Source organism: Microtus pennsylvanicus, chromosome 20 (assembly GCF_037038515.1).
Source record: "Microtus pennsylvanicus isolate mMicPen1 chromosome 20, mMicPen1.hap1, whole genome shotgun sequence".
In the NCBI taxonomy this organism is placed as follows: domain Eukaryota; kingdom Metazoa; phylum Chordata; class Mammalia; order Rodentia; family Cricetidae; genus Microtus; species Microtus pennsylvanicus.
In genome coordinates this window covers 36,884,121-36,911,653 of record NC_134598.1, presented here as the reverse complement: position 1 = coordinate 36,911,653, position 27,533 = coordinate 36,884,121, and the positions used below count along the sequence as shown (strand labels likewise).

The 27,533-nt window shown below is 46.9% G+C and overlaps 1 protein-coding gene and 1 long non-coding RNA gene across 2 annotated transcripts; one reads left to right on the top strand and one right to left on the bottom strand.

Moving 5' to 3' along the window:
* C20H12orf75 (chromosome 20 C12orf75 homolog) lies at window positions 1-27,499 on the bottom strand. The gene is made up of 6 exons (XM_075954554.1): window positions 27,318-27,499; window positions 13,809-13,833; window positions 3,906-3,941; window positions 3,175-3,254; window positions 2,296-2,333; window positions 1-362 (listed from the first exon to the last, which is right to left on the bottom strand). Exons 1-5 carry the CDS (start codon window positions 27,361-27,363, stop codon window positions 2,329-2,331), a joined length of 192 nt encoding a protein of 63 aa, XP_075810669.1. The 5' UTR covers window positions 27,364-27,499; the 3' UTR covers window positions 1-362; window positions 2,296-2,328.
* LOC142839044 (uncharacterized) lies at window positions 15,822-20,029 on the top strand. The gene is made up of 3 exons (XR_012908667.1): window positions 15,822-16,043; window positions 18,410-18,550; window positions 19,988-20,029. It is a non-coding gene; the product is annotated as an uncharacterized LOC142839044 (long non-coding RNA).
* Window positions 27,500-27,533: the final 34 nt, after the last annotated feature.

Sequence of the window (27,533 nt, the reverse complement as noted above, 5' to 3'; positions counted from 1 at the left end):
TTACTTCAGGTAATTCCTTTATACTCTAATACCAGGTTATAAATACAGTAAGGAGTGCGTTATATAAAAACTATCAAAAGAGTATCAGTGAAAAGACATGACTTCTGTGAACTGGGTGGAATGGTGGCCCAGGCTGGGTGGCAACAGCCTTAGGCTCCCTCACTGGTGGTGACGCAGAGTTCCCCCCAGTGAGCACCAAGTCCACCAGTTTCCTTCTGCTGCCACAACGCACAGTGTGTACCCATGGCTTTCACTACACACTAAGGATTTGGGAGAGGTGGCCCAGCAGGGGACAATCTTGCAGGATTTGTTTGAAGATACCATGTCCCCGGAGCCAAATTCCTTCCAAATTCATGTGCGGGCTGTAAAAGGAAAAAGGAAAAGGTGGGGAAAAAGAATTAGCAAAACTCAAAAATCACAACTTAGATAAAAGCACATGTCTTTTTTTAAAGATTTATTTATTTATTTATTATGTATACAGTATTCTCAGTATTCTGTCTGCATGTATGCCTGCAGGCCAGAAGAGGGCACCAGACCCCATTACAGACGGTTGTGAGCCACCATGCGCTTGCTGGGAATTGAACTCAGGACCTTTGGAAGAACAGGCAGTGCTCTTAACCTCTGAGCCATCTCTCCAGCCCCCAAAAAGCACATGTCTTAAGCCTGAAAATGATTTACTGAATTTGCCTTTAAGTAGAGCACATTTTCAACAGCCAATCTACAGCTACTTAAGATTTATTATTGGGCAGCATAGTTCTGAATGCTGATAATATTTATATAAAGAGATAAAATTGGATGCTGAGAAACTTATAAAAAATACAATTAAGAATTGAAATGCAGAATAACAATAACCAAAGCAGGCTGCGTGCATATCGGCACCACACTCATAATATACATTGTCAGCCGTACACAATCCCTTCCCAGAACTAACCTGCAGTGAGGGTCCAACCACTCACAGCCTGCAGGGCTCCCCAGGGACACTGACGGAGCTGGTCCACACTGGCATCTGAGGGCCATCATGTGAGCTCCTTTTGGCTGGCTCAGTTGAGAGCAGGCCTAGGCCACCACTAGAAACTACCTAACCGTCTCAGATCAAGATGCCGAAAGCCATTCATCGATTTGGCCCCCCAAAATAGCGGAATGAGCTCACGGGGTGAATTCCAGTCAGAAAGACGGTGGTGTTGGCCAAAACCTGCAGCTTGTCCTTTGTATCGAAAGCCCCCAGGGAACAGTCCTCCCGTCAGGATTCTGCCCAACGCCTAGCCTGCCAGTCACAGATGTAGGTGTGTCATAGACAAATGGAACGATGGACACAGCCACTCACGAAAATGGACAGCCAAGACCTTCAGTTGAGAAAACTTTTGGGGTAATTCAAGGCAAGGCACAAAGGAAACGGGATCAAACTGACTATGTGGAGATACAATCAAAGAACAGGCTGGGATCCATGAGCAGTGAGGGAGTATTTTGGCCAGGTACCTGTGGGCGGTCAGCAGTAACTGCTTGACAGTCACTGCGGTAACCTTTGACCCCCACACAGAGGCAAACAGCTATCAAATCTCACTCCCCGGTGAGCAAGCTCGGGAAGACAGAGAGAGGGAGAAGAAAAGAAAGAAGGGGGCAATGAGGAAAGCAAAAGCTACCGTTTATTTCATTTAATCCTCACAACAACCTTCGTGCCTAAGCAAAAGATCCAGTCTACAGATTATGAGACGGAGGTCACAAAGGAAAAGTAACCTGTTCAGCCAGTGGGGGAAGAGTCTGACTTCCAACAGAAAACGGACTCTCTCGGGAAACAGCACTCCTGAGTGGGGGCTGCAAAAGAGGCTGGGTGCGTTTGGTAAGAAATGGCACAGAGTGAAGAGCCAAACACAGCCCCTGCTATGGGACCAAGAGAATAGAAATTCTCCCTCCCCACATACCTGCTCCTGTGTCAGCCAGGACGAGCACCCATCTCAACCAGTGATGGACGCCTCTCCTCCTGAACTCTACTGCTACACGCAGTGTATACCGATCCCCGAGTCCTAGCCAGAGTCTCTGACCGAGACCTTCCAGCTGTCATTCAAGTTCTAAGCCCTCCTGCGTTTTGGTGAGCCCTGATGTCTTAGCCAGGCATGCAGTTCACGCTGCTTAGTGAACAAATTACACTGGAGTTGGGAAAGACCGAAGTGAAACCATGGCAGTTCAGGAGAAAATGGACCTGGCATGCAAGATCTCTTAGACGCACAGAGACACCACAAGCAGTCCATTCATTATGGAGGCTAATCACACAAAACAATTCAGTAAAAGACACAGTACCTCTTGACTGTCCAGATATCACGTTATCTTCCTCTAATCTTCGAGAGAAAATTAATAACAGTTAGTGTTTAGATCTTTTTAAAAATTCATTATAATTTCCCACAAAGCTACAAACAATATCACACACACATACACAGACAGATGGACACACACACACATACATATACATACACACACACATATGCACAGACACACCCATACATATATACACACACCCATACATGTGTGCTCACACAGGCACACAAACATATATATATATATATTCACAGGCACACCCATACATATACACACACACCCATACATGTGTGCTCACACAGGCACACAAACATATATATATATATATTCACAGACACACCCACACATATACACACACCCATACATGTGTGCTCACACAGGCACACAAACATATATATATATATATATATATTCACAGGCACACCCATACATATACACACACCCATACATGTGTGCTCACACAGGCACACAAACATATATATATATATATTCACAGGCACACCCATACATGTGTGCTCACACAGGCACACAAACATATATATATATATTCACAGGCACACCCATACATATATACACACACCCATACATGTGTGCTCACACAGGCACACAAACATATATATATATATATATTCACAGACACACCCATACATATACACACACACCCATACATGTGTGCTCACACAGGCACACAAACATATATATATATATATATTCACAGACACACCCATACATATACACACACACCCATACATGTGTGCTCACACAGGCACACAAACATATATATATATATATATTCACAGACACACCCATACATACACACACACGCCCTTTTAAGGAAATAAGCCCCACACAATCCTTGCTTACTTTTCCGTACTGCCTTTGCTTGACTAGACACCATATTGGCAGCTTCAGAAGGCAGACCAACGTACACTCCACCATAGTTTCTTAAAGAAAGAAATTAGGTCAATTTCTTAAAGAAAGAAATTAAGGACGCTAGAGGGAGAGAACCATCAAAAAATAAAGGATGAACCACTCCAAACGATTAAATGATTGTGACAATAACTCAAGACTTTTCAAAGATTCACGTGTTTCTATGTTAAAAGGAAGCTTTGGAAAAATAGCTCCATTAAATAAGCAAAAAAATTTAACTTCTTTACTTATAATGAGAAAGAAAAGAAACGGGCTAAGTACACATAGTGATGTATAGTTGAGTGATATGTGACCGGTGTCCATCACCACTTAGGGAAAAACTCAGAGATCCCTGTGGCATTAGGCAACGTGGATATTCAAAAATCACTTCCTCACAGGGAAAGACATGGACAGCATGAGGCAGGATGCCAGGGAACGCAGAGCAGAGGGGACCTGAGGAAGTGCAGAGGTGAGGAGGGGGAGTCGGCCAGGGGCAGAACAGATGGCAAAGCCACACTCGCAGGGCAGAGCTGCTGGGTCGCAGCTGAGATCCTGGGTCTGGGCCTCGGCCATTTCAGGTCCCGTGTCCCTGCTAGTGTGTCGTCATCGTCCTGTGCCAGAGTGGTTACATCCATGCACTACGGCCAAAATCACTCACGTGACACGGGCTGCAACGGCCCACATACCTCCTCTTCTCTTCGTCCGTTATTGAGTCTTCTGTCCTAAAAGCCCAGAAACAGTTGCCGTGAGCCGTGCGGTTACACAGCAGACACTTCAGCTTCGGTTACAGGAGAAGGCGAGGTTACGGTGACTGGTTTCACATTTGCTACCTGCCCTGTACATCCACAGCCCAGCGCGCTGCCTGGCTCTGACCACACAGTAAAGGTCGGGTGATTTTCTACATATCAAAATAGATATGTTCAGCAAAAGCTAGAAAGCCCGGCTGCCAAACCCGATCATGGACAAGGGTCAGCCTGAGACCGAGAAAGCTGTCCGCCAGCCCTCGGGTGAGTGACCGCTACAAGCTGCCTGGACTTTGGTTCTACGGTAAGGGCTCTAGCAGGTAACCCCTCAGTTCCTGCCTGCCCTCCCTGACATGGAGCCCCTTGTGTCCCTGGAACAGCACAACTGCAGTAGTGGAAGGGGAAGAGTTAATGCCAATTTTATTGCCCTCTGTTCAAAGGATGGAGCCAAGTAAAATGAAGCTAGTCACTATCAACCAGTCCCTCCTGGGTATCAGGTAAGGATGAGACACATCTGTGCTCTTCCAACACCTGAGAATTTCAACCCCAGACTTCAGTGCAGAGAATCCTGGAGACCAAAAATGTTCAGGTGGGCACTCGTGCCCTAGGCTCCATGGCCTTTTGTGCAAGGAGAAAGAGAAACGTCCAAAACTAGCCCCAGCAAGAGATCACTGTGCTGGTTTCTCAGAGGTGAAGCTGCCTCCGTGCCAAGCTCAGGAAAGCACTGAGCATCGCCTGCCTCCCAACTCCACTGGCTCATGAGGCTGTTCCAGACACCTTCATCCCCATCCTTCTCAATCGGCATTCACTTCCCTTTGAAGATGAAAAGCCATGGTTCTATAGGACTGAAGATTACAGCACAGAGCAGAGACAGTCTGAACCCACCTGTGTGATTCCAGACTCGCCGAGCCCTGCTAATTTGTATTGGCGACACTGGCATAGCCCCAGCCCCAGCTCCAACTTACACCATCCCACTCAAGGGAAGAGGAAGCAAGATGGGGGAGAGAATCCTGGCTGGGCTGTAGTCATTTTAGAAGGAGCCAGTAGCTGCTGCTAAGAGTCATCATCTTAGCGAATTTTTCCTGATGCTATGCCATTCCTTTCCCCAACCTATAGAGCTTTTCCCGACCAGCTTTTACATCAGAATCATCTGGAAAACCAGGTCCAGGCAGAGGAGGAACAGAAGCAGCTGATTGCTGTGGATGGATCTCCTCAGGGGAAGGAAAAGTCCAAGCCGGCATTCACCCAGCCGTCAGCAGAAACCGAAGCCTGTCCTAACAATATGAAGGTGAGCACACCTTCCCAGGCTTGGTGGAGTGGCTCTCCCCAGCCACACGGGCCTCATACAGGAAGAATGTTTTAGCAAGCTTCAGGTTCCTGGGAAGAGGGAGGCCTGGGGTTGCAGAGCCAAAAGCCCAACAGGCCGATAGAACTGCCTTAAGGTGACGGGGTTTTAAGCTCCAGCTGAGAGTCCTATCTGTCCACAGTTAGCGTCCTTGCGCTCACGAACAGCCAAGCTGTGGAGCAAGCAGGTGAAGAGGTGCCCGCTGAGCTCAGAGAGCAGGAGTGAGAAAGTTTAGATTTCCAAGAGTCACCTTGCCAGGCTGCCCTGGGAAAGATCACTGGAATGTGACATTTTTCCTAAAGAAGCCCAGCACGCACGAACACAGACACACAAATACAGAGGCCGATATCATTTGGGACGTGACACTTTCTAGCAGAAGTCCTTCACATGTCCACACACGCATGTACATGAATACACACGCGTATGTGTAGACAAACATATCCACACACACAAACAGATATATGCAAACGTGCAAATGCACATATACAAATACAAGAACAAGACATGCATACACGGGCACACATGTGCACACACGGAACACAAACGCACACAGAAACAAACACGCCTAGCCTACCTAATGGGCAAGCGCCAAGCCAGTGGGAGATTCTGTTTCAAAAGCAAGGTTGAACCATACCAGTTGATGTACCAACATGGATGGAGGAAATTCTGCCCCTCTCCTAGAAGAATGGGCAATGGCTTCTAAGAGAGGAAGAATCAGTTTCCTCCAGGGTGGGTTCGCGCATAGGTTCTTCAATCCCAAGGGGTTATCCCTAGACACACTAAATGTGTGAGCAACACTAAATGGGCTCAGATATATATGCATGTTTGAAGAGATTGTGAATCTGGGAGGGAGGGGGACATGGGAGGAGTCAGGGGGCAGGGTGATGTAGATGAACTGCTCAAGTATAAAGTTGTGAAAAAAAGTTAAATTTTGTAGTGGTATATTATTTGTATTTTGATAAATAAATCTTGCCTGAAGACCAGAAGTCAGGCAATTGTGACACACAACTTTAATCCCACGATTTGGGAGACAGAGTCGTGCGAATCTCTGTGAGTTCAAGGCCACCCCGGGCTACACAAAATCAAGTCAGAAATCGATCCGGGAGCCAGTGGCTCACACCTTTAATCCCAGTTCCAGGGAGTCACGCCTTTAATCCCACCACTAGAAGGAATATAAAATAGGAGAGAGAGGCTTAGTCGGCTTAGTCTATGGTCGCCTAGCCTTGCTAGAGGTAAGACTTCTCTAGTGGCTTGGCTGCCTTACTTTTCTGGTTTTGGGGTTGAACCCCAATTTCGCTCTCTGGGTTTTTATTATTAGTGCTACAAAATTTGAAAATGGCAGATGGCATTCTTGACGAACACTTCCCAAGGCCGTCCTCTGGCCTGCCCATGTACACGAATACACATGCGCACAACCAAACACGCATGACCACCTGCGCATCCATGGGAAAGCATACAGGTTGTGCTTCTCCCTTTTGCTGTCTGGCCACTAATGTATGACGTGGCATTGAGGGTGGAGTCTGCCTCCATCCCTGAACTGAGTGTGTGTCGTACAGTCGTACAGTATATGGAATCCTCCTCATTTTCTGTTCACCAGCTGCCAGCATTACCAAGATGGCCGATGGGCTGAACAGGGTGGTGCGGGGCGGGGTGGGGTGTCAGTAAGATCAGAACATTGCAGAGCAGACGGTGAGGGAAACCAGGGGATTCATCTAACACACGAACAAACACACTGAGTACAGCAGGCCATGCCTCATAACACAAATGGCTCTGGCACAGAGAAACAATATTTCTCAGGACACAGGCTTTGACATGGAACATTTATTATTTTCCCCATACGCACGCCACTCCTTTCCGGTTCAAATTTGAGTTGCCATCAGGTGAAGCGTACAATAACCCAAAATCACTCTCTATGATGAACCTGCCTCCTCTACCACCCAAAGGATAAGTTAAATCCCATAAAGTGTAGGAACGGTGCCTCTGTGAATTCATGTTTTCAAGTCTTCATGGAGAACATTAATCACAGCAAGGCCCTGAGGATCCCCTCTGACCTGCCTGTTATCCCAGCAAGGAAAGAAAATTCTGCAGGCTTTCTCTGGGTTTCCATTTGGCCTTAGCGACAGTGACTTCAGAGGGCCGCTAGGGGATGCAGCCAGCTGGCAAGTATGCAATTCCGATTACGACTCTGAGAGCTCGGAAAGCACCCAGAGCGTGGATCTGCAGACTACAACACTGGCCCTAACATCAACCTTGGCCCCAATTCCATTTTCTTTACTGGACTACACAGGCCGCTCTGGGAATAGCGAGCAGGAGTTGCCACGAAGGTCCTCCAGTGCTCACGTCAACTAAGAGCCAGGAGCTGGGACTTGGTAAGCGGTCTAGCACCTGCCCTTTGCTCTGGGCACAGTTACATCAAAGACTCGGAGGCTCATCTCCAGGACGTCCTCCGGCAGTGCAGAAGGCTTCCTTGGAGCAAGCTGGCCTCCCCGTTACCAGGAGACTGGATCTTGGGTCTCAAGACTGAGAGCAAGGCTCACACCTTCTCTACTGTGGTGACCCAGATCAGGTGTCTGGTCACAGATGCAATCTTGGTTTTGTTTTTCTTTTAGAAAGACAAATATCATATGTACTCAGTCATAAGTGACTTTTAGACATAAAGCAAAGAAAACCAGCCTACAATTCACAATCCCAGAGAACCTATCCAACAATAAGGACCCTAAAAGAGACATACATGGATCTAAACTACATGGGACGTAGAAAAAGACAAGATCTCCTGAGTAAATTGGGAGCATGGGATCCATGGGAGAGGGCAGAAGGGGAGGGGAGAGGAATGGAGGGGACCAGAGAAAAATGTATAGTTCAGTAAAAAAATAAGATAAAAAAGATTGTGTTTTATTTAATCATTCCTACCATTTGAAAATTAATGTGGAATGTAGTTTAATATTTGAAAAAATGAGTGAAATATTTCTAGTCATTTACGGCAAGGTTAAAATGTTTTAAACGACAGGAACATTTCAAAGAATCAACCGCTAACCATTGGGAACGAAGTTTATAAAATCCATTAGCATTTCATTGAAATGGCACCTCTCTTTCTTTGTTGGCAAGAGCTTAGCTTCTTTTACCAAAGCACAGGTTTTCAAGGAGAAAGATGTCAGGGTTAAAGCCACCCACTGAGTATAATAATCTCCATGATTAAGACCACAGATTCCCAGAACTCTGACTCAGAACTCTGGTCACAACATCAATAAGAATGTTTGCAAAACCAGATATTACTGAAAGTGGGACCGGCCTCTGTAACTGTTGGGATTGTGGGTACCTCCTCCGCTGGTAGTTGAGACATGACTCACACTGCAGAGGACCAGGACAATCATCGCATCTAAGATTATAGATGGTGCCTACTGAGCCCACTTGAAGCTACTTCCTGTGAGCGTGCCACAGCCAGCGTGGTTCTGTCTTCCATGTCAGAGTCAATCACACATTGACTCAGACGCCACAAATCATCACACACCTTTCTGCTCCATCCTCTTCTTGTAGACTTTTCCTACGTGAAGCAGAAACGGAACGTCTCCTTGGCCATCAATGAGCTCTATTTTTTTGGTAAGCTGACTTCTAGAAGATGGAACGCCTCCAACTGGCCACAGCCTGTGATTGTTCAGCAAAAAGTGCGCTCTCCTCCACCCATATTTGCAACAATGTATCTCATGCATGATCATTTAAAAAAAAAACAAACATCTGTACAGGACATAATAAAATCTTTCAATTATTTTACACTATGATTTTCATTCTATCAGCAACTAGAACTTTCCACTCAAAGAAACCTTATTCAGCATTAATCCATCAAATACAGACTGTAAGCAGGCCTGGTGACCTAAGCAAGTCTGCCCAACTACTCAAAAGAGGGATGGAGGTTCGAGGGTTACAAGTTCAAGTCCAGCCTGGGCTACTTAGTGAGACATTATTTCAATATTAAAAATAAGAAGAGGGGTTGGGCTATAAGTCAGCTCGCCTGAGATATGTAAAGCCCTGAATGCAATCCCCAGAAGTGCCAATAATGGTCACACATTTGTTTAAACTCCATTTTTTTTCTTCACCAATAATATATGGTATTCAAAGTATCTTCATCATTGCACTTTCTCAGCTTCGCAGTTGAATGAATGACAGTTAAAACGCCAAAGCCTTCGGTAGTAAAATCACGAAACCATGGCACGTTCCAAGACAAACGGTGAATGACTAGACACGGCAGCTGTTCCAATGAATGATCTCTAATCTCCCCGAGCTTCGGTTTGCCTGGAAACCAGGAGGTTCTCACTCCCTCTGCTTTCCAGAACGAACATAATATGTTCGCGGCAAAAACATAATATGCTTTTTTCACTTATTCATCAAGAAAAACCGTTCTAAATATAAAGCTCTGCTTACAAAGCTGCTCTGAGAAGCGGAAAAACAACCCAGCGCCTGAGCCTCCCCCATCCATGTCTGGGTGCCACGGTGGAGGCCGCACTCACCTCAATTGGCAAACAGAACAAATTTAACACGGAAGAGGCAGAGCCAGCTCCACTCTGCCTGGCTGTGTTTTATTTTTCATGATGATCGTTTGAAACAGGTTTTTTTGCTTTGTTGCAGGGGAGGTTCTTTAGGTTTTGTTTTTGGCTTTTGGTTTTCGAGACAAAGTCTCACATGGTAGCCCAGGCTGGCCTCAAACCCTCCACAACCCTTCTACGTCCCCTGCTTCTGGACCATTGGGATGACAGGCGTGAACATCACACCTGGCTGGAACAGGCTTATTAATTGACAATGTATTTGCTTCTAAATTATATTTGCTGTAATTATATTATAATTCTCCACTTGTAGACGCAACTTTCTTTAGAATTTAACTTTCTTTTGAGTTTCTTTAATGGTGCCCTGGCTCCTGGGGTTTGAATCTGAAATCACCCCCCAGTAGGCTTATGTTTTAAACACCTGTGCCCTGCCCTGCCCGCCTGGAGGCACAATTTCTGGAGGCCACGGAAACATTTAAGAGGCTAGTTGACAGAAGGCGTGGACCTTGGAAGGCACAGCCGCCTCTCTCCTTCCTGACTCAGGTTCATATCACTGCTTCCTGGTGATATGAACGGCTCTGCCCCTTGCCCCTGCCACCATGGCCGCCCCCCAGGAGGGACTGACACTCGGCCAACATCAGTCTTTCGTTAAGTCATTTCTGTCACGTGTTTGTTGCGGTCGTGAGAAATGTACCCAACGTTGTGGTGCAGATCGAATCCACCAAACAGTGATAGGTGATTTCCAACTGAATTATTCTTCTGCCAGGGACTGACTGTATGAGGTCTGATTCATTTGGTTCTTCCAGCTGTTTGTTTTCGCTCTTTGCCTGGACGAGCTCCTCAGCCAAGACTGGCTGCATTCCTCCCCACCCCCGGGGTGAGCATAAGTATCATTGACTTCAAAGTGGGGACTTTCAACCTCGGCCCAGAGGAGAGTGACCAAGGGCTAAATTGCATCCCCAACCTTTCACTGAAGTACTAATTGCTCTCTTTGTGAAGAAGACCCACAGCCTTAGGAGGCAGTGGTAGAGCTATCAATTGCTATAAGCAAGGCAGGAAAAACGCTGTCTCCTTGCCTTCAGAAAGCTTGCCTTTCCCCCTGTGGCACCAGCTGTGCTCAGGGCCTCGAGGACCCACAGCTTGTTTCCAAATAGCCCAGGATCTCCAAACACTGGACAGAGCCTCCTAAGCTCCCGCTGAGCTTTCAGACAGGGCCAATTCCACCAACACTCAGGAAGTCTCCTCTTTGGAGTCAAGTGCCCCTGCTTAGAAAAACTCCAAAAGCACTAAAGATTATGGCTCTGACCCAAAGCCTTTCTCTCTGCCACTGCTTTGGTGGTGTTCAACCTCTCATGGTGTGAGCTCTTCTGTTCTTCCTTTTTTTCTTAACTATTACATAAATCATGAGAGTTTTAAATTTACTTTTTAAATAACAAATACGTTTACACATTTATGGAAAACAGTGTTAAAACTGTCTGCTGAAGGACCTTTCGTTCTATGGTGGATTCTTGCACACAGAAAGCAGACAGCTGAGCAGAAGGAAAAGATGCTAAGGAGAGGCCTCCCCTAGAGCTAGACTTCTACAACATTGACCCTTTATGCCTAAGAAACTGTCCTGTGACCCCAAGTATATTAGAACATAAAACAGGTATCCAAACCTTTGCTGATAATACATTTTAAAGAAATGTATTCTTAAAGTTCATTTAATTTCCCCACATATTAAAGTAATTGGTTCACTAACGAAATGGGTATGCCTATCTATTTTCATCGAAAGAATCAAATCTTGAGTCAACAAGATGGTGCAGAGAGGAAAGGCACTTGCAGACAAACCTGATGGCCTGTGTTTAATCCCCAGGACTGACGTGCAATGAGAGAATCAGCTTCTGCAAGCTGTCCTGACTGCCACATGTATGTCGTGACTTGCACACACATGAACGTAATAAAAAACCTTTAAAAAAATTTACCTACATTTTGGCTGGATATCTGACACTGTGGGACATTCAGCACCCTCAGCAGTGTTCAGGTTGTCATATTTTATTTTATAATAATAAATGCCACTTAGAGGGCCACTTCATTTAATACACAGAAGACGAGGGCACAAATGTATTCAGAGTCATTTCAGCAACCACTGGAGATTCAAGCACTATGCCAAGAATTTGAAGCAAGTGATTACTGCTTCTTTTATGCCCAAAAGTCTCACATGAAATGGCTATTTCATTCCTAGAAATCTTCATAACTCCACTCTAGTCTTCTCTGAATTCCTCTTCATAATTACAAAAAAAAAAGTCTGACTCTATTGTTAACATTGGACCGCTGACAATTGTCAAGTCTCATTCTGCCCCTCCAGCCTGAAACCTGCACAAGTTGTAGGAAAAGTCTGGCCACTTCCTCCCTGGGCCATCAGGAAGGTCAAACCCAGTTTCTGTGTAGGATTTCTCACCCCGACCATTCCCCAACAAACACAACACAAACCAAAGGCATGCCCATCCCTCACTCAATCCAAGCAGACCACTCCGTGTGCAAACCTGTTCTTCCCAGAAAGCCTCACCCAATAAATACCAAACTTTTGCATCCTCTCGACACTGTGTGGCTCCATTATCTAACTAATCTGGGGCAGGAAGGTTAATCCCAATCTCCACAGGTTCAGTGTGAATGTGCGGTGTCCCCTGTAAGTTCTTGTGTCTGTGTTTGCACACTTGGTCCCTAACCGGCGATGCTGTTTGGGAAGGTTGTGGAACTTTCAGGAGGTGTAGCCTCGCTGGAGGAAGTGCTGTACTGGGGGTGGGCCCCACTTCCTGTTCTCTCTGCTTCCTGGATGCGGATGCAACCAGGAGCTTCCTGTCCTCATGGCCTGCCTTCCACCTGCGACCATGCCTTCCCTGCCGAGGCAGATCGGAAGTGTCCCTCTGGAACGGAATCAAAGTCACCCTCTTCCCTTCAATTATCGGAGTATTTTATCGCAGCAGCGGGAACGAAACTAGGCCAGCGTAGTAACCAGAAACCCCCTGAGACAGTGAGCACCTGTGCTGGCCTTGTATCTAGATTAGATATGATCCAGTAGAATGGCGGAGAAGGAGAGCAATGGAAACACAGCATTCCTGAGCACAAGAAACCTCACAGAGAGACATCTGGTCATTAAGTCCTGCAGTCTAACAATCAGTTCAACACAGATTATACAGAAGGATGTCCTGGGCCAGTTTCCACGGCTATATCAAAACACCCGATGATAGCAGGTAAACTTCAAATCATAGAAGTATGTTTGGGTTGTGGTTCTAGAGGCCGTGAAGTCTGAGAGCTTCTGCTGGGGACACGGTGAGACAAACAAAAACACAGCTAGATGGTCTCTCTTCCCCTTCGTAGAAATCACTAATGCCAAGGGGACTCCAACTTTCATGACCCCATGGACCCTAACTGCCTCCCGAAAGCATCAAAGTCTTAACAGAAGAATCTGGGGATTGACTGTCCAACACAGGAGCCCCCCCCAAGATGAACACATGAAGACCCCCTCAAGCTGTAGAAAACGACTGTGCAGTTCCCCTGAGTATCTAGGAATTTCTAGCTATTTTCACCCAAACGAGTGAGTGTCCACGTGAGTAAATGTTCCTCCAGTTTCCTCCCTGGATAGCTCTGAGACACACGGAGTCCCAGGAGTGACGCAGTGAGCGTTCTCATCATCACCTGTTATGAACTCAAGTCTCTGCGCAGGTTGGGATGGAAAGAGCACCGTACTTTTTCTTGTTAACACGCTAAGTCAGAATGCCAGGATCACTGAAGGGGGGGACACGAAAAGTCACAAACAGTAACATCCTTCAAATCACACTTCGAATCAAAGGAGGTCTACCAGTGCACAGAGCAGAAAATGTCCCCTGCCTTTTCTGCCATACCTAGTCCCCTAAAAGGTCAGAGCCACAAGAAACAGCCTTTCTTGGGGAGAGGAGTTATAACACCAAAATGTGGAGTACTTACGCATCTTTAGCTGCTCCCGTTGGACCTAGGGGAGAAAAGAAAAAGATTTGCATTGGTGTGACGGTATTTCTACAGATTAAGTCCAATACCTAAATAGACTGAAACATGCGTGTGTGTCTTTGGAGACAAGGTCTCACGCTGTGCAGCTCTGACTGGCCTGGAACTCACTGCATAGACAAGGTTGGCTTCCAACTCACAGAGATCATCCTGCCTCTGCCTCCCATGTACTGGGATTGGTGTGTGCCCCAACACCTGGCACAAGAACACGTTTTAATAAACATTTAAAAACGAAATCAAGAAACCTCTGCATTCACTTCCCCTTGCAGGCTGGTGTCTACTCTGAGCTACTGGAGTCACATGACACACTAATCAGGAACAACATGGAGGTGGTAGATGCGATGAAGCAGGCCGTGTGGACACCAGCCTGATCCCAAGGCAGGCAGAAGGTGCTGTGAGTCTAGGTCCTTCCACTTCCTACCCACAGAGCAAGCACAGTCCAACACAGTCCAAGGCTCTTCTGGGCCCCACACCCACCTCTATCTGAACAACTCCGAGGAAGGCGTTCTTACAAAGTAGTTGATTACATATGGAAGAGACACTGAATGCCATGTAACTAGACAGGGTTGAAGCCAAGTTCTGTGTCTTCCATATAGGGTGCATGTGTGTGTATGTGTGTGTGTGTGTGTGGTGTATACTCACTGCGGGTGTACACATACATGTATGACTGACTATGCATGTATGTGTACACACATGTGTGTATATGCATGTGTGTATGTGTGCATTTGGTGGGGGAAGAAAGGAGAAGAGACTGACAGACAGACAAGCAGGTAGAGACACTTTGGAATTTAAAATCCTCTAAACCACCACCCTAAAATTTAAAAAACAAAATAAGACAATAAAAACAACCAGGGAGCCGGGTGATGGTGGCGCACGCCTTTAATCCCAGCACTTGGGAGGCAGACGCAGGCGGATCTCAGTGAGTTCGAGGCCAGCCTGGTCTACAAAGCTAGTTCCAGGACAGGCTCCAAAGCCACAGAGAAACCCTGTCTTGAAAAACCAAAAAAAAAGGGGGGGGGGACAGGATATTTTGATCGTATAAATAAATAAATAATAAACAATCAATGCTTCCGAAATGAGCAATTCCAGAGTTGAAACAAGTGAAAGATCTAGAAGAAAGGCTAGAAAGAAATAATAACCATCTTAGTTTTATTCATGGGATGGGGTAGAGAGTGGTTTCCCCTTCCTCGTGTGGTGGGGGAGGTGTGAGAAACTGGGATTCACATCCTGAGTTCACAGTCACTGAAGAGACCTTGGACAATCGTGCAGGGGCCGAGCCTCAGAAGTCACTGCGGCATCTCAGGGATGATGCTGGGCAGGCTCAGCACAGAACAGTCCCAAGTGGTGTCCTTGTCCCCTCTCCAGTGTCTGTCTAAGAGCCGCTAAATCTTTACGCTGCAGTGTCTTGTGACTGGGACATCCTGGAAGACAGAGCAGCTTCGAGGGCCAACCACCACGCTATCAGCACTGACTTCAATCAGCCACCGAGAACTCTCCATCCATCCTCTTCACCTTGATGGCACCAGGCCCCGGGTGCCATTAGGGCGTCTCCCTGCTGGGCTCCCTGCTGGTGAACTCACAGCAGGCTCAGTGGGAATGAGGGGTGTCACCTTCCAAAAGGAGGTCCACGTGGGGGGAGCAAAAGCGGGATTTGTAAAGTGTGCCTCACTTTCAGAAGGGGGAGGAATGGCGCCCCTGAGAAGCCAAGTAGCAACCAGGGTATGAGAATCTGGCTCCACAGTGCTTCTTTTCAGAGGTTTGGTTGGTTGTTTTTTTTTTTTTTAATGATAATTGTATAATTGTTTGGAAACCTGTGAGAAAATTACCAGAGTACATAGGTACGTGAAATGTGACCTTTAAACCCGTTTTACCCGGAGAAGTGGCAGGTCATAAAATGATGTTTTATATTATTAATATTTGAACTTTTCTTTTTTTTTAAAGGTTAGAAATAAGGGGCACAGCTATGAGCACCAAATACTAAACACCGGAAGTCGGGCTGTTCCTGTCTTACGACGCAGCAAGATGACGAAAGCGGGCTGGCAAAGTACCTGAGGCGCCTTCTCAAGTTCTCAGTCTCAACCCTTGTGGGGCGGTGAAAGACCCTTTTAGAGGGGAAGCCTAGGACCACCTGCCTGTCGGGTGTTTGCAATGAGAGTCACAGCAGTGAGAAAATTACAGGTGAGAAATAGCAACGGGAATTATGTTGTGGTGGGGGGGGGGTCACCACAACATGGAGAACTATTGGGAAAGTTGAGAACAGCTGGCTCAGAGAAGTCTCTCCTTACGTCAGATCTATTCGCACTTAAGATCTTAATCTCAAGCTATTTTTGAGAAACTGAGTCATATAAGAAACTGTCCCCTGTAGACTGTGCTTATGAGTTAAAAGTTTTATTTTGATAATAAAAGGAGCTTAAATTCAGAAATTGTTATTTTTAAGGCTCAAACTGAATAGATAAAAGCTTTATTTAGCTTCTTGTATATGTTTTCAGGGTGAAGCCTAAAGCAAGTAACTAAAAACAAGCAAGGTTTGCTTAGCTCACATATACCTAATAGATAATGGTCCTCAAACTTCCCAGAGATCTGCCGAATATGGCATTTAAAATGATTAATGGAAAAGCTTACTATGACAGGGACCCACAGCTCCTAGCAGTGGCCCCAAGGTCTCCAGAGAAGATGCTGCAGCACCACAGAGACTCCATCTGGATTGTGGTAACGCTGACCACAGGGCAACACTGCCCTAATGCCACACCTGCAGCAGAACCTGGCCCAAACTCTGGACAAGCAGGACACTGAGAGTTGGCTGCCCCACTTTGCCTAAACAAAGGAAAGTCCGTCTCTCTCATGTTCCTCCCCCGTGGGAAAACCTCTCATTTTCTGGGCCTGGCAGGTGAAACCTGATGTTGCCCTGGAACCTCTGCTCCCAACTCCACGGAGATCACAGGAGCCTGGGACGGCAGTCTAATAATGGGCTAGTCTCTGTCATTTTAGCTGATACATTTGGATTGTACTTTCTATTACAATTTATCCTTCTCAGATCTCTGGTGGGGTCTCTCTCCTGGTCTTGGGACTCCACCCTTCCCCAACTACCAGGCCAATGGACCTAAAAGCTCCAAATGTAATATTTTTCTTTATGTCCCTAAACTTTAACTCCTGTTCCTAGCCTATATCTGCCGCGGCAGATTTCCATTTGGCTGATGGACACCGTCCCGGAATCAGCTGCTAACTACATCCAACTCCAAATAACTATGAGCTCTAGAGTTTCTGAAAGCTGATGTGGACCAGTCCAGCTGACGTGATCGCTCCCTGTCTCTTCAGCTGGGTCAGCTAACCAGAGGCTTCTGATGAACGTCCCCTTGCCTGAACTCTTTCCTTGCCTTTGACTAGCATTCCAGTCTTTCTGGGCTCTGACAAGATCCTAGCTTCAGCAGGAAGTAGTTACAGAAGAGAGAACATCACCCCTTATCCTGCAACAGGCTGGGATGTTAGAGCAAAAGAATACTTCCTAGTATGGGGAAAGAATAGTTATCAATAATGCCTATTGGCATACCAGGAAAGGTACTTGTTAAAATCGAAAAGGCCCAGATCTATCAACAGGTAAATCCATTAGCTGATATAGCCTACAATATGGTAGGTCACGTGATCTGCTGTATGTAAAATAGAGAGGTTATTGTACAGCTTTAGAAGAAAATTGTTTCTATGTAAACCACTCATGAATCATTAGAAATAGTCTTGCTGGACTAAAAAAATATCATTGCAAGCCAGGGGACCTGAGAGGAAGTAAGTAATTGGTCCCCATTCTCATTTCCAGGTCCCTTCTAGACATAGCTCTGATGTCAGCCTCTGGCCCTTCTGCTTCTGCTGACTGCTGTTGGCTCTTGCATCTCTGATGCCTTAACTAAATGCTAATTCCTGTCTGGGCAACATTAAGCTGAGGGTTATTAGATCCCAATAAAAGCAGGTACCATCACAGAGTCAGGGATTTGACTCAGGATACAACTCGAGGTGGGGGAAGGAATGGGAGAGCCAAAGTTACATTTCAAGTTTTAACTCCTATGAATGCCTCTGATCTGCAAGCCCCTTGCCAAGGACTGATAGACAGTTCCTGAAATGCTGGAGACTACTGTTTATGGGAGATAACAAGTCTCAGCTTTCACTCTCTAAACAAGTTTGTTTAAGTCATGTTCACTACATGAGCTTGATCACAGGTGGGTGGGAGGTTCCTGGGCAGGAAATACATCTGGATGTATGCTCGCCCCTGATTGGACCTGATGGAAATACTTTAAGATCCTATAAACCATAACTCAGGGCCATTTCCTGGGAACCCAGGTATGGACCTGACCGGAGTCCATCTACCTGGCCAGTATTTAATCAAAGCTTGCTTCAAATTTGGCTTTAAACTGCCGTAGTGGTCTTATTCTTGACCAGAGGGATTAACACCAGCATCACTAAATTAATTAGTTAATTAATTACTTCACTTTGAGGAAGAAACTCATGGGAAAAATTCATATTTGTGGGGATTGACTGTGACATGTCTCACATTCTAGGGACGCAAACAGAATGTTGTTCCTGGAGAACCATCAGGCCAGCGAGGATGCAAGGCACCACGTCAGCCTGGTAGCTGAAGAAACACACACTTCGTCTTGGTTCCAACAGGCAGATGACCCTTTGAGGTTCCTCCATACCAAGTGAGTATGAAGAAGAATGAATCAGGTGACCCAGATGTTCTTAGTATTGTTCAAATTTACACACTTGTTCATAGGAGAGGTTCCTCACACTAGCCAAGAGAATACTTATCTCCCCCCCCCCACACACACACACCCCACTCTACTATGAAGCACTGGGCATCAAAACCAGCAAGCCAAGAAGAAGTACCTGTCACTCAGCAACACCACAGCCCAAGAGATCTACCACTGGGCCACACCCCAGGCCAAGAGATCTACACTGAGCTACACCCCATCTCAAGAGGTCAACCTTGCCCAGCGGTGGTGCACGCCTGTAATCCCAGCACTCGGGAGGTAGAGGCAGGCGGATCTCTGTGAGTTCGAGGCCAGACTGGTCTACAAGAGCTAGTTCCAGGACAGGAACCAAAAAGCTACGGAGAAACCCTGTCTCGAAAAATCCAAAAAAAAAAAGGTCAACCTTGAGCCATATCCCAGCCAAAGAGGTCTACACTGAGCCACACCCCAGACCCTTATCCCTTCTAATCCTTTTTTTTTTGAGGTTGAATGTTTATTCAGGGGGTTGTGGAGGAGGAAGGGTGAAGGCGGGGACACAGAGAGAGAGAGAGAGAAAGAGAGAGAGAGAGAGGGAGGGAGAGAGAGAGGAAGGGAGGGAGGGAGAGAGGGAGGGAGAGAGAGAGAGAGAGAGAGAAGGAGAAAGAGGCAGAGAAGTGGGGAGAGAAGCGAAGCAGCCTCTCCAAGAGGAAGATGAAAAAAAGCTCACTCTGTTTTCTAAAAGAAAACTCCTGCTGAGAACTGTGAAATCTACAGGAAAAAAAAAAACAATCTTCTCTTTAATATTAACACTTTTATTTTTTAACACTGGTCCCTCTGACCGGCAATGATTCTAAATCTAGATCATGTTTTCTGCCTGGTCAGAGGAAATAAAACAACAGCTCCTTAGTTCAAGACAATGGCTTTTGGCTTTTCTTTTTAAAAGAAGCCAGCAAAAACAATACGGATTCAAAAGCTGCATTTATTACAGTAATGAAGAGGAAATTTCAGGTCAACACGTCCTGGCCATAGACAACTGTGTCAATGAGTGGAGACGTTCTCACAGAACACTAACTCCTTGTCTCTGGGTTGTCCTTATGATGTTTTAACTTTCGAACAGACCCACGTGGACCTGAGTTCAAATCCCCAGCACCACATAAAAAGCGTGACTGCAACCTCAGCACTGGGGAGCCTGCTGGACAGCCAGTCTAACCCAGGTGAGTAGCTTCAGATTCAATGAGAGACTCACTCAAATAAGGTAGAGAAGGACAGCAGGCTATTTGGTGTCTTCCTCAAGCCTCCAGGCACCATACACACACAGGCACATGCACATGCACGCACACACCCCAAATAAGGTAAAACATTGACACTAAGCTGCTGTAGCATAACCTCATCCATGGCCATCCACAGAAAGTCCCTCGTGGTGGAAGTGATTAACTCAGCGGGTCACAGGGTCAGCTCTGAGGACAGAGGATGAACCGCGTGAGGTGAAGGATGAAAGAATATCGTGATTCTCTCTGAGATGACTGCCAAGCAGAGGTAACTGCCAGTTCCCTCTTCATCCCTGCCATTTCTGACGTTCTCCCATCCCTGCTACCTTAGTCTCACAGTGAGCAGCGCCTCCTTCCTGCTACCCAAACAGCTCCACTCACTTGCCCATCCTCTCCTCCGTCCACACCTGCATCCCTCGCTCCGCAGCCAGTCTTCCAGGTCTGGCCTCTGGACCTTGGCCCAGACATTCTCGGCACTTCAAAGGCTCCATTAGCCTCTTTGAATCGTGACCCTTCTGTAAGCACACACCTCCTCTCCTTCAGTGTCATTTGTGAATGCCCTTCCCTATGGAACTCTAACAAGCCCATTCAATGGAGGAGGCACTGTTTAAACCCCGTGAAAACATTAGCCCAGTTACTCTTACTAGTTATTCAAATTTTACAGATTCTTCAAAACCCCATCGGGTCCCATCCCTTGCAAGCAGGCTTTCCTGACTGTTCAGGGTCTCAGCTCATTTTTCCCAATTACTTCATCAGTCACAGAGTGCTCGTGCAATTTAAAACTTCATTTTCCATCGTATTTGTCTCCCAAACATACTCATTCATTCAAATAAGTATTTATAGAATGCTAAAAAAAATTCCATTATAAGTTTTGAGGTTGAGGAGTTAGGGCAGTTTGGCTGCACAAGTGTAAAGAATTTGATCCACGGGGAAGTCACGCAGAGAAACACATGCTTGCGACCCCAGTGTTTGTGGGGAAGCAGAGACCAGTCTAGTTCAAACCTAAGCCCCAGGTTCCGGAAGAGACTATCTTAAAAGGTAAGGTATAAGCCAGGTAAGTTATAAGCCAGGTAAGTTATAAGCCAGGTGCACGCCTTTAATCCCAGTTCTAGGGAGGCAGAGGCAGGCAGATCTCTGTGAGTTTGAGGCCAGCCTATTCCAGGACAGCCAGGCCTGTTATGCAGAGAAACCCTGTCTCTGGTTGGGGTGGGAGGGAATTAAGGTGTAAATCAATAGATTTACTTGCTCAGCATGGTGGCGCATGCCTTTAATCCTGGCACTCAGAAGGCAGAGGTAGATGTATCTCTGTGAATTCGAGGCCAGCCTGGTCTACAAAGCGAATTCCTGGAAAGTTAGGGCTGTTACACAGAGAAAAAAAAATAGAGGAAGACTTTCAACATCTGGCCACCACATCTGTATATGTAGACACATGCACACACATACATACATACATACACACTCACATTGATTAACTGATTGATTAATTAAAATACAATTATTTAATTTTAGAGATCGGTCTAGAAGCCAAGGATACTGCCATAAATAAAATAGAAGGGGCTCTCAGGAGGATGTCCCTCGGGGGAGAGAAACACATGAGACAAGAAAGGACAAGACAGCTGCTCTCCAGAAAATGTGCTTCAGAGAGAAAACAGAAGTGCCCTTGGCCTTGCCAGCACTAGAGGCAGGGGGAGAGAGTAAGGTAAGATACAAAAGACCACTTTGATGATGTCATCCAAGTCTTCCATCACCCCCCACCCCCACCCCAGGCATGAGCTAAAGCTAAATACCAGCAGCCTGCTCCAACACTAACAAACCATCTACTGCCACCAATCAAGGCTGGACCTTGGTGCTTACATTAAAGGGAAAACAATTACTTAACTAATTGAGGACAATGCGGTCACTAATCTAAATAACTGGACCCCAAAGCATCATATCAACTCCCCAGGGGCGCTGGCAAAATGAGGTGATTGCTAAGCTCCTCCCCTTCTGACTACCCTTATATTAAAATCAGAAGCATTGTGACAATAAGCCGCCCACAAAGTTAAGGCCAGATGGTTGCCCATCGCCTATCTCTGGTAAAAATTACAGCTGGTTCAGATGGCACATGCCGAATGCTTCTAAAATCACTGCCCGGTTATTTTAAACAATTAGAAGCAATTAGCCTGCACAGAAGCAGGGCAGTGCCGCTATCTGGGAATCCTGGGACTTTTTTCATGTGTGTGTGTGTGTGTGTACATATATATGCACACGCGTGTTTGCGTGTTCGTATGTGTGTGGGTGCACAGGCGTGTGGAAACCCAGGGCTGACAAGCTTCCTCAAGCTCTCTCCACCTTATTCACCTTATTCACTGAAGCTAGCCAGCGTGTCCGTAACCTCCAGCATTGGGGTGGGAGCAGCTGGCTTGTAACCCCAGCACTGGGGTGGGAGCAGCTTGCCTGTAACCCCAGCACTGGGGTGGGAGCAGCTTGCCTGTAACCCCAGCACTGGGGTGGGAGCAGCTTGCTTGTAACCCCAGCATTGGAGGGGGAGCAGCTTGCCTGTAACCCCAGCATTGGGGTGGGAGCAGCTTGCCTGTAACCCCAGCATTGGGGTGGGAGCAGCTTGCCTGTAACCCAAGCATTGGAGGGGGAGCAGCTTGCCTGTAACCCCAGCATTGGAGGGGGAGCATCTTGCCTGTAACTCCAGAATGGGGGCAGTTTGTCGGTAACCCCAACATTGAGGGAAAGCTTTCCTATAATCCCAGCATTGTAGGGGGCTGGCTTATCTGTAACCCCAGCTTTGTGGGAGGGCCTTATACAGAGGCCGAAGGCTTATTGGGATTTCTGGGCCAGAACAGTGAGCCCCAGGTTCAGTAAGAAACTTTGTCTTAGAAAATCAAGTGGAGAACGACAGGAAAAGATGGAGTTACAGGTGGCTGCCACGCCCACCCAGCTCTCGTGTGGGTTCCAGTTCCCACACCCACGTGGCAAATGCTCTAACCAGAGCAATCTCCCCTGGCTCCAGTGGAATTTTTAAGGGATTTTTCTGACTTACTTAGAAAGGGATTTTTTTTCTGGTTCACACTCCAAAGGCTCGCTTAATAGTGTATACCTATCCGGCTTGTATACATGCAGGAGTACCCGTCTGTGAGTGCAGGCATGCATGAGCGTGTGAAGGTCAGAGGTCAGCCTTGGGTGGTTTTCCTCGAGGCCCACCCATCTGTACTCACAGGATCCCCCCCTGGCCTGGAACTGACTGAGTACGGTAAACTGGAGGACCAGCAAGTCCCAGAGATCCTATCTCCTCTTCCCCCAGCGCTGGGATTACGTCTACCACCACCCTTTAGCTTTCTTTTTTTTTTTAGGATTTTATTAATATTAAAATCATTTGGAGTCTCAACATAACAGAAGAATAGCAAGAGAAAGATATCTGAAACATGTTTCTTTCTTTTTACATGTCAAATATTTTCTTTTTTTTTAGAATTTTTTTTAAAGATTTATTTATTACATATACAGTGTTCTGCTTGCATGTATGCTTGCAGACCAGAAGAGGGCGCCAGATCTCATTACAGGTGGTTGTGAGCCACCATGTGATTGCTGGGAATTGAACTCAGGACCTCTGGAAGAGCAGTCAGTGCTCTTAACCTCTGAGCCGTCTCTCTAGCCCCTCAAATATTTTCTTTTATCATCCCCAGATCTTACAACTTTCATTTACACATCCTAATAACTTGCATTTCCTAAATTACCCCTTTAGTTTTCTTTACGCCATTCTGAGGATCAAACTCAGGTTTCAGTGATTGCGAGCATTTTACCAGCTGAGCCAAATCCCTAGTCCTCTGTGTAATTTTTTTTTTCATTTAGCTATTTACTTGATTATTGAATTTGGAGGTAAGATCTCACTATATAATACCTGGCTGGCCTAGAATTTGCTATGTTGCCCAGGCTAGCCTCAAAATCACAGAGATCTACATAGTGAGACTGTCACAAAAAAAAATTAAAATTAAGTTTATAATGTAATTTCAGGCCTGTTGAGACAAAAGTAGATCTGTCATTTTCTTGTAGAAAAAAAATATTCACCGAAGCCATCTTTTCAACATACTAATAACTTTTTACCGCAATATAATAATCTCATTTTACAGTGTTTCCCTCCATTATCTGATTTGGAGTTTCACACTGGCCCTAGGAAACAGAGTTCATCCAATTATCCCCCACGATACAGATAAAGGAAGCAGAGCTCAGAACGCAACGAGAAATGCCCACAGCCACGCAGCCAGGCAGAGCGGCAGAGCCAAGGGTGAGTCTAAGCTCCCAGTTCAAGGTCACCAGCGTGGCGCACCTCTCTTTGCCTTTTTAATCATTTAACTTTTTTCAGTGTGGCAACTGAAAAGTATAAAATGTTGAGAGCAGGATTTCTAGGACATCTTAGTAGCTGTGGTCTGTGCATACCTACAGATCCGGGACAACAAAATCTATTCACCAAATCTCATAGGCTCGGGACAGGTTTGCAGCCTGGCCCTAAGAGACTCTGACACCGAAGTCACAGCTCACAGTTGGGACATATTTATCTTCGTGTCGGGACATTCCTTCCGCGCCCTTCTGGCTCTCATCCTGACGTGGCCCCTTTCAGAAACTAAAATTCCTGCCACCAGCTGACAGACAGAACATACCAATGGCCAAATCCTGAAACCAGCCAGCTGGACACACAGGCTGGGGAATATTCGGAACGACTTCTCAAAGCCAAGGGTTAGAGGGGATGCAGACACGCCCACTCACGGGGGAGGATGAAGGCACACCCACTCACGGTGCCTTCTCCTTCCTGGCAAACAGCGTGTACGCCCTACCCTGCTCTCTCTGAACAAGAAGGCAATTTTCAGCAAAGAGCAAGGCAGGGAACAGCACGCTCTTGCACGCTCGTCCTTCACAAACAAAAGTGGTCGTTAAGGACGTGCACTTCGAGGGAATTTTTTCAGTGTAGCTAGATTTCCCTCTACCCAACGAGGCATCTACTCAAAAAAAAAAATTAAGCCAATCAAATATTTGTAACTAGAATCACCCACCCCTCCTTCCACAAGAAATGGGATTCTTTTTTTTTCTTAAGATACAGTTCTGGCTGGCCTGGAACTCCGCGTATAGTCCAGGCCGGCCATGAACTTGGCGTGAACCTCCTGACCCTCTTTTCCTTAGTGTAGGATGATAGGCACAGATCACCAACGCAGACAGAAGAAACATGGTTCATGGTTTGTTGGGGGAGGGGGAAGTTGTTTGTCTTTGTTTTTAAGATAGCTTGAACTCACAGTAAAGTGAGGCCTTGAACTTCTGATCCTCCCTCCTGCTTCACAGACCCACACCCCACGTCCAGTTGATCGGGTGCTGGAAATGGACCCCAGGGCTCTGTGTGTGCTAGGCTGGTCCTCTATCAAGGGAGCTACATCTCCGGCCCAATTTCTAGACTGCTTAGCCACACTATCACTGAAATGCAACCTGTGTGTTAACAATTCAGAACTGCCTCGTTATTGTTCTGATCTTTACTTAACAATGGTAACTTCTCCCTCTACCCCCCAAAATTTGACAAAGGGTCTGCTGATGACAATGTAAAAGCTTGGGGCAGTCGGGAACGTTTCCTGCTCTTACAGAGGACCCAAGTTTGGTTCCCAGCACTAACATAGTGACCACAACAGCTTGTAACTAATGTTCCAGGGAATGTGATGCCCTCTGGTGGTATTCTCAGGCACCTACATCCACACAGCACACACACACAGAGACAGTAATAAAAAACAAATTCTTTAAAAATGCAAATGTACACACTTGCTCCACTTTTAAGAAAATCTGCTATGGATCCCTCTTCCAATTTTTGTTTTGTTTGTTTGTAACTTCTCAACCTTCTTTCCTTACGACCTAGCACACATGCAGTAGGCTTACATGGAACCACAGAACCTGGGACCTAGGCACCATGACACTCTCCTGATTCCTCTTGCAAGGAAACATGGCCACTCTCTGCTTGAATCCTGATCCTGTATTCATTTGCATGATACTGACTAAGCTGAGTCACTGCTATATGAACCTAAAAGATTTGCTTCCCAGTGGCTGTCTGCAGATCACCAAGGCAGACCTTAACTCAAGACACTGAAGGTCATGTGGGACAGATAAACTTTCCCTGGGCCTAGACTTCAGGTGTTTTGGATGTAGCTCTTGAAACAGTATTTGATAGTCCACAAGAATGACACTTGGCAGCCCCAAAAGAGAGACCAACTGTGGTCAGTGATTTGTGTAGATTTCCAGAATGGAAGCCATCGTGGAAATGTTAAAAGATTAGCCAGGCTTGCTATTATTGCAGGCCTTTCCATCCCGGCTCATGAGAGCCTGGTCCAGGAGAACCGCAAATTAAAGGCCAGTCTGGGCAGCAGGGGGAGTTCAGGGCAAGCCTGGACAACTTAGTGAGACCCTATCTCAAAATAAAAAAGCAATACAGGGAACAGAGCTCAGTGGTCCAAGTCCTGCCCGACGTGTGCAATATCAGACCCTGGTTTCAAACCTGAGTACTTCAAACAATCTGAAATAAAAATAACTACCAAGCCTCAAGGTCTTGGCTAAGGGAGGTGGCAGCCCCAAGCTTCAAAATCATTAGCACGGCATCCTGATTAGCTTAGTAAACACTGCAGGATGGAGAACTGTTTGTACTTGCTGGCTGGGGTGGGCTGAGGCATCACCGAACTCAGAGAAGCTAGGGAATCCTGTCCAAAAAAGACGCTGAAAATACGTCAGCAGAGAATAACCCCAAACAAATCCAACATCGGCTAGTTTAATCAGAAGACCTGCATCTTACAGTAAGTCGCTTGATACAAAGCCGGGCTTGGCCAGGGAAATCTTAGAAGCCCTGTCCTGCCAATCAACGAAATGAAGCAGTGCCTGGACAAGTTTGAATATATTTTTAAGTGAACATATATCAATAGAAAGGCCAATACCGAAGCTCTCTCAGGCGAATCTGAGCGTCTAGCTACCGCAGCTTCTCAGTGAGCGCCTAAGAGCACAGCCCGGTGGGTCTTAAGTAAGCAGACCCACACCACACGGATGCGTTTCCGGAGCCCCGCCGGTTGCTGCTCTAAACCCACTGGCACTCGGCCCCACCCCCAGCCCCAGAAAAGTCCTGACTTGCTCAGCTGCACTTTTCCAGGTACAGGGTCTGGAAGCAAAGGGGTTGGGGCGGGGGAGGGGGCGAGGCCTGGAGGCGCCCCATTGAAAAGGGAGGTGAGGGACCCGAGACGTGTCCGGGAAATTCTGGTCCCCAGAAGGGTGCAGAGCCCGGCTGCAGGACCCAGGCGACAATCCTCCCCGCTGAATTCGGGCGTGACCGCCCCCGCACGGGGCACCGGCTCCCACTCGGTCTTTCCAGAAACGCTCTAGTCTCGAAAATGGGGATGGGGCGAGGGAACTGCGCGCCCCCCGCTGCGGCAACCTCTCCCGCGGGACCCACGCCCCGCGACACCGCTTACCTCGGCTCGCGCCCCCGCTGGTGGCAGTGGAGTTCCCGCAACCCATCGCGCCGCCCGTGGGGAAGCCGCGCTCCGGACCTCACCAATGCCGCAGGTCCGGGAGGTGGAGACCCAGATGGAGGCGGCACCAGGGACCAGGGACAGCCCTAGCCCCGCCCGGCGCGGGGACCCCCACGGACCCCACCCGTCACCGCGGCAACCGCGGTGTCCACCAAT

What these genes read in the sequence shown, in the direction of transcription:
- C20H12orf75 (XM_075954554.1), bottom strand. Translation starts at nt 27,363, where the DNA reads ATGGGTTGCGGGAACTCCACTGCCACCAGCGGGGGCGCGAGCCGAG. An exon ending in CAGCGGGGGCGCGAGCCGAG is followed by an intron (nt 13,834 to 27,317) that starts GTAAGCGGTGTC and finishes TTTCTCCCCTAG; the next exon opens with GTCCAACGGGAGCAGCTAAA. An exon ending in ACGGACGAAGAGAAGAGGAG is followed by an intron (nt 3,255 to 3,905) that starts GTATGTGGGCCG and finishes TCTTTCTTTAAG; the next exon opens with AAACTATGGTGGAGTGTACG.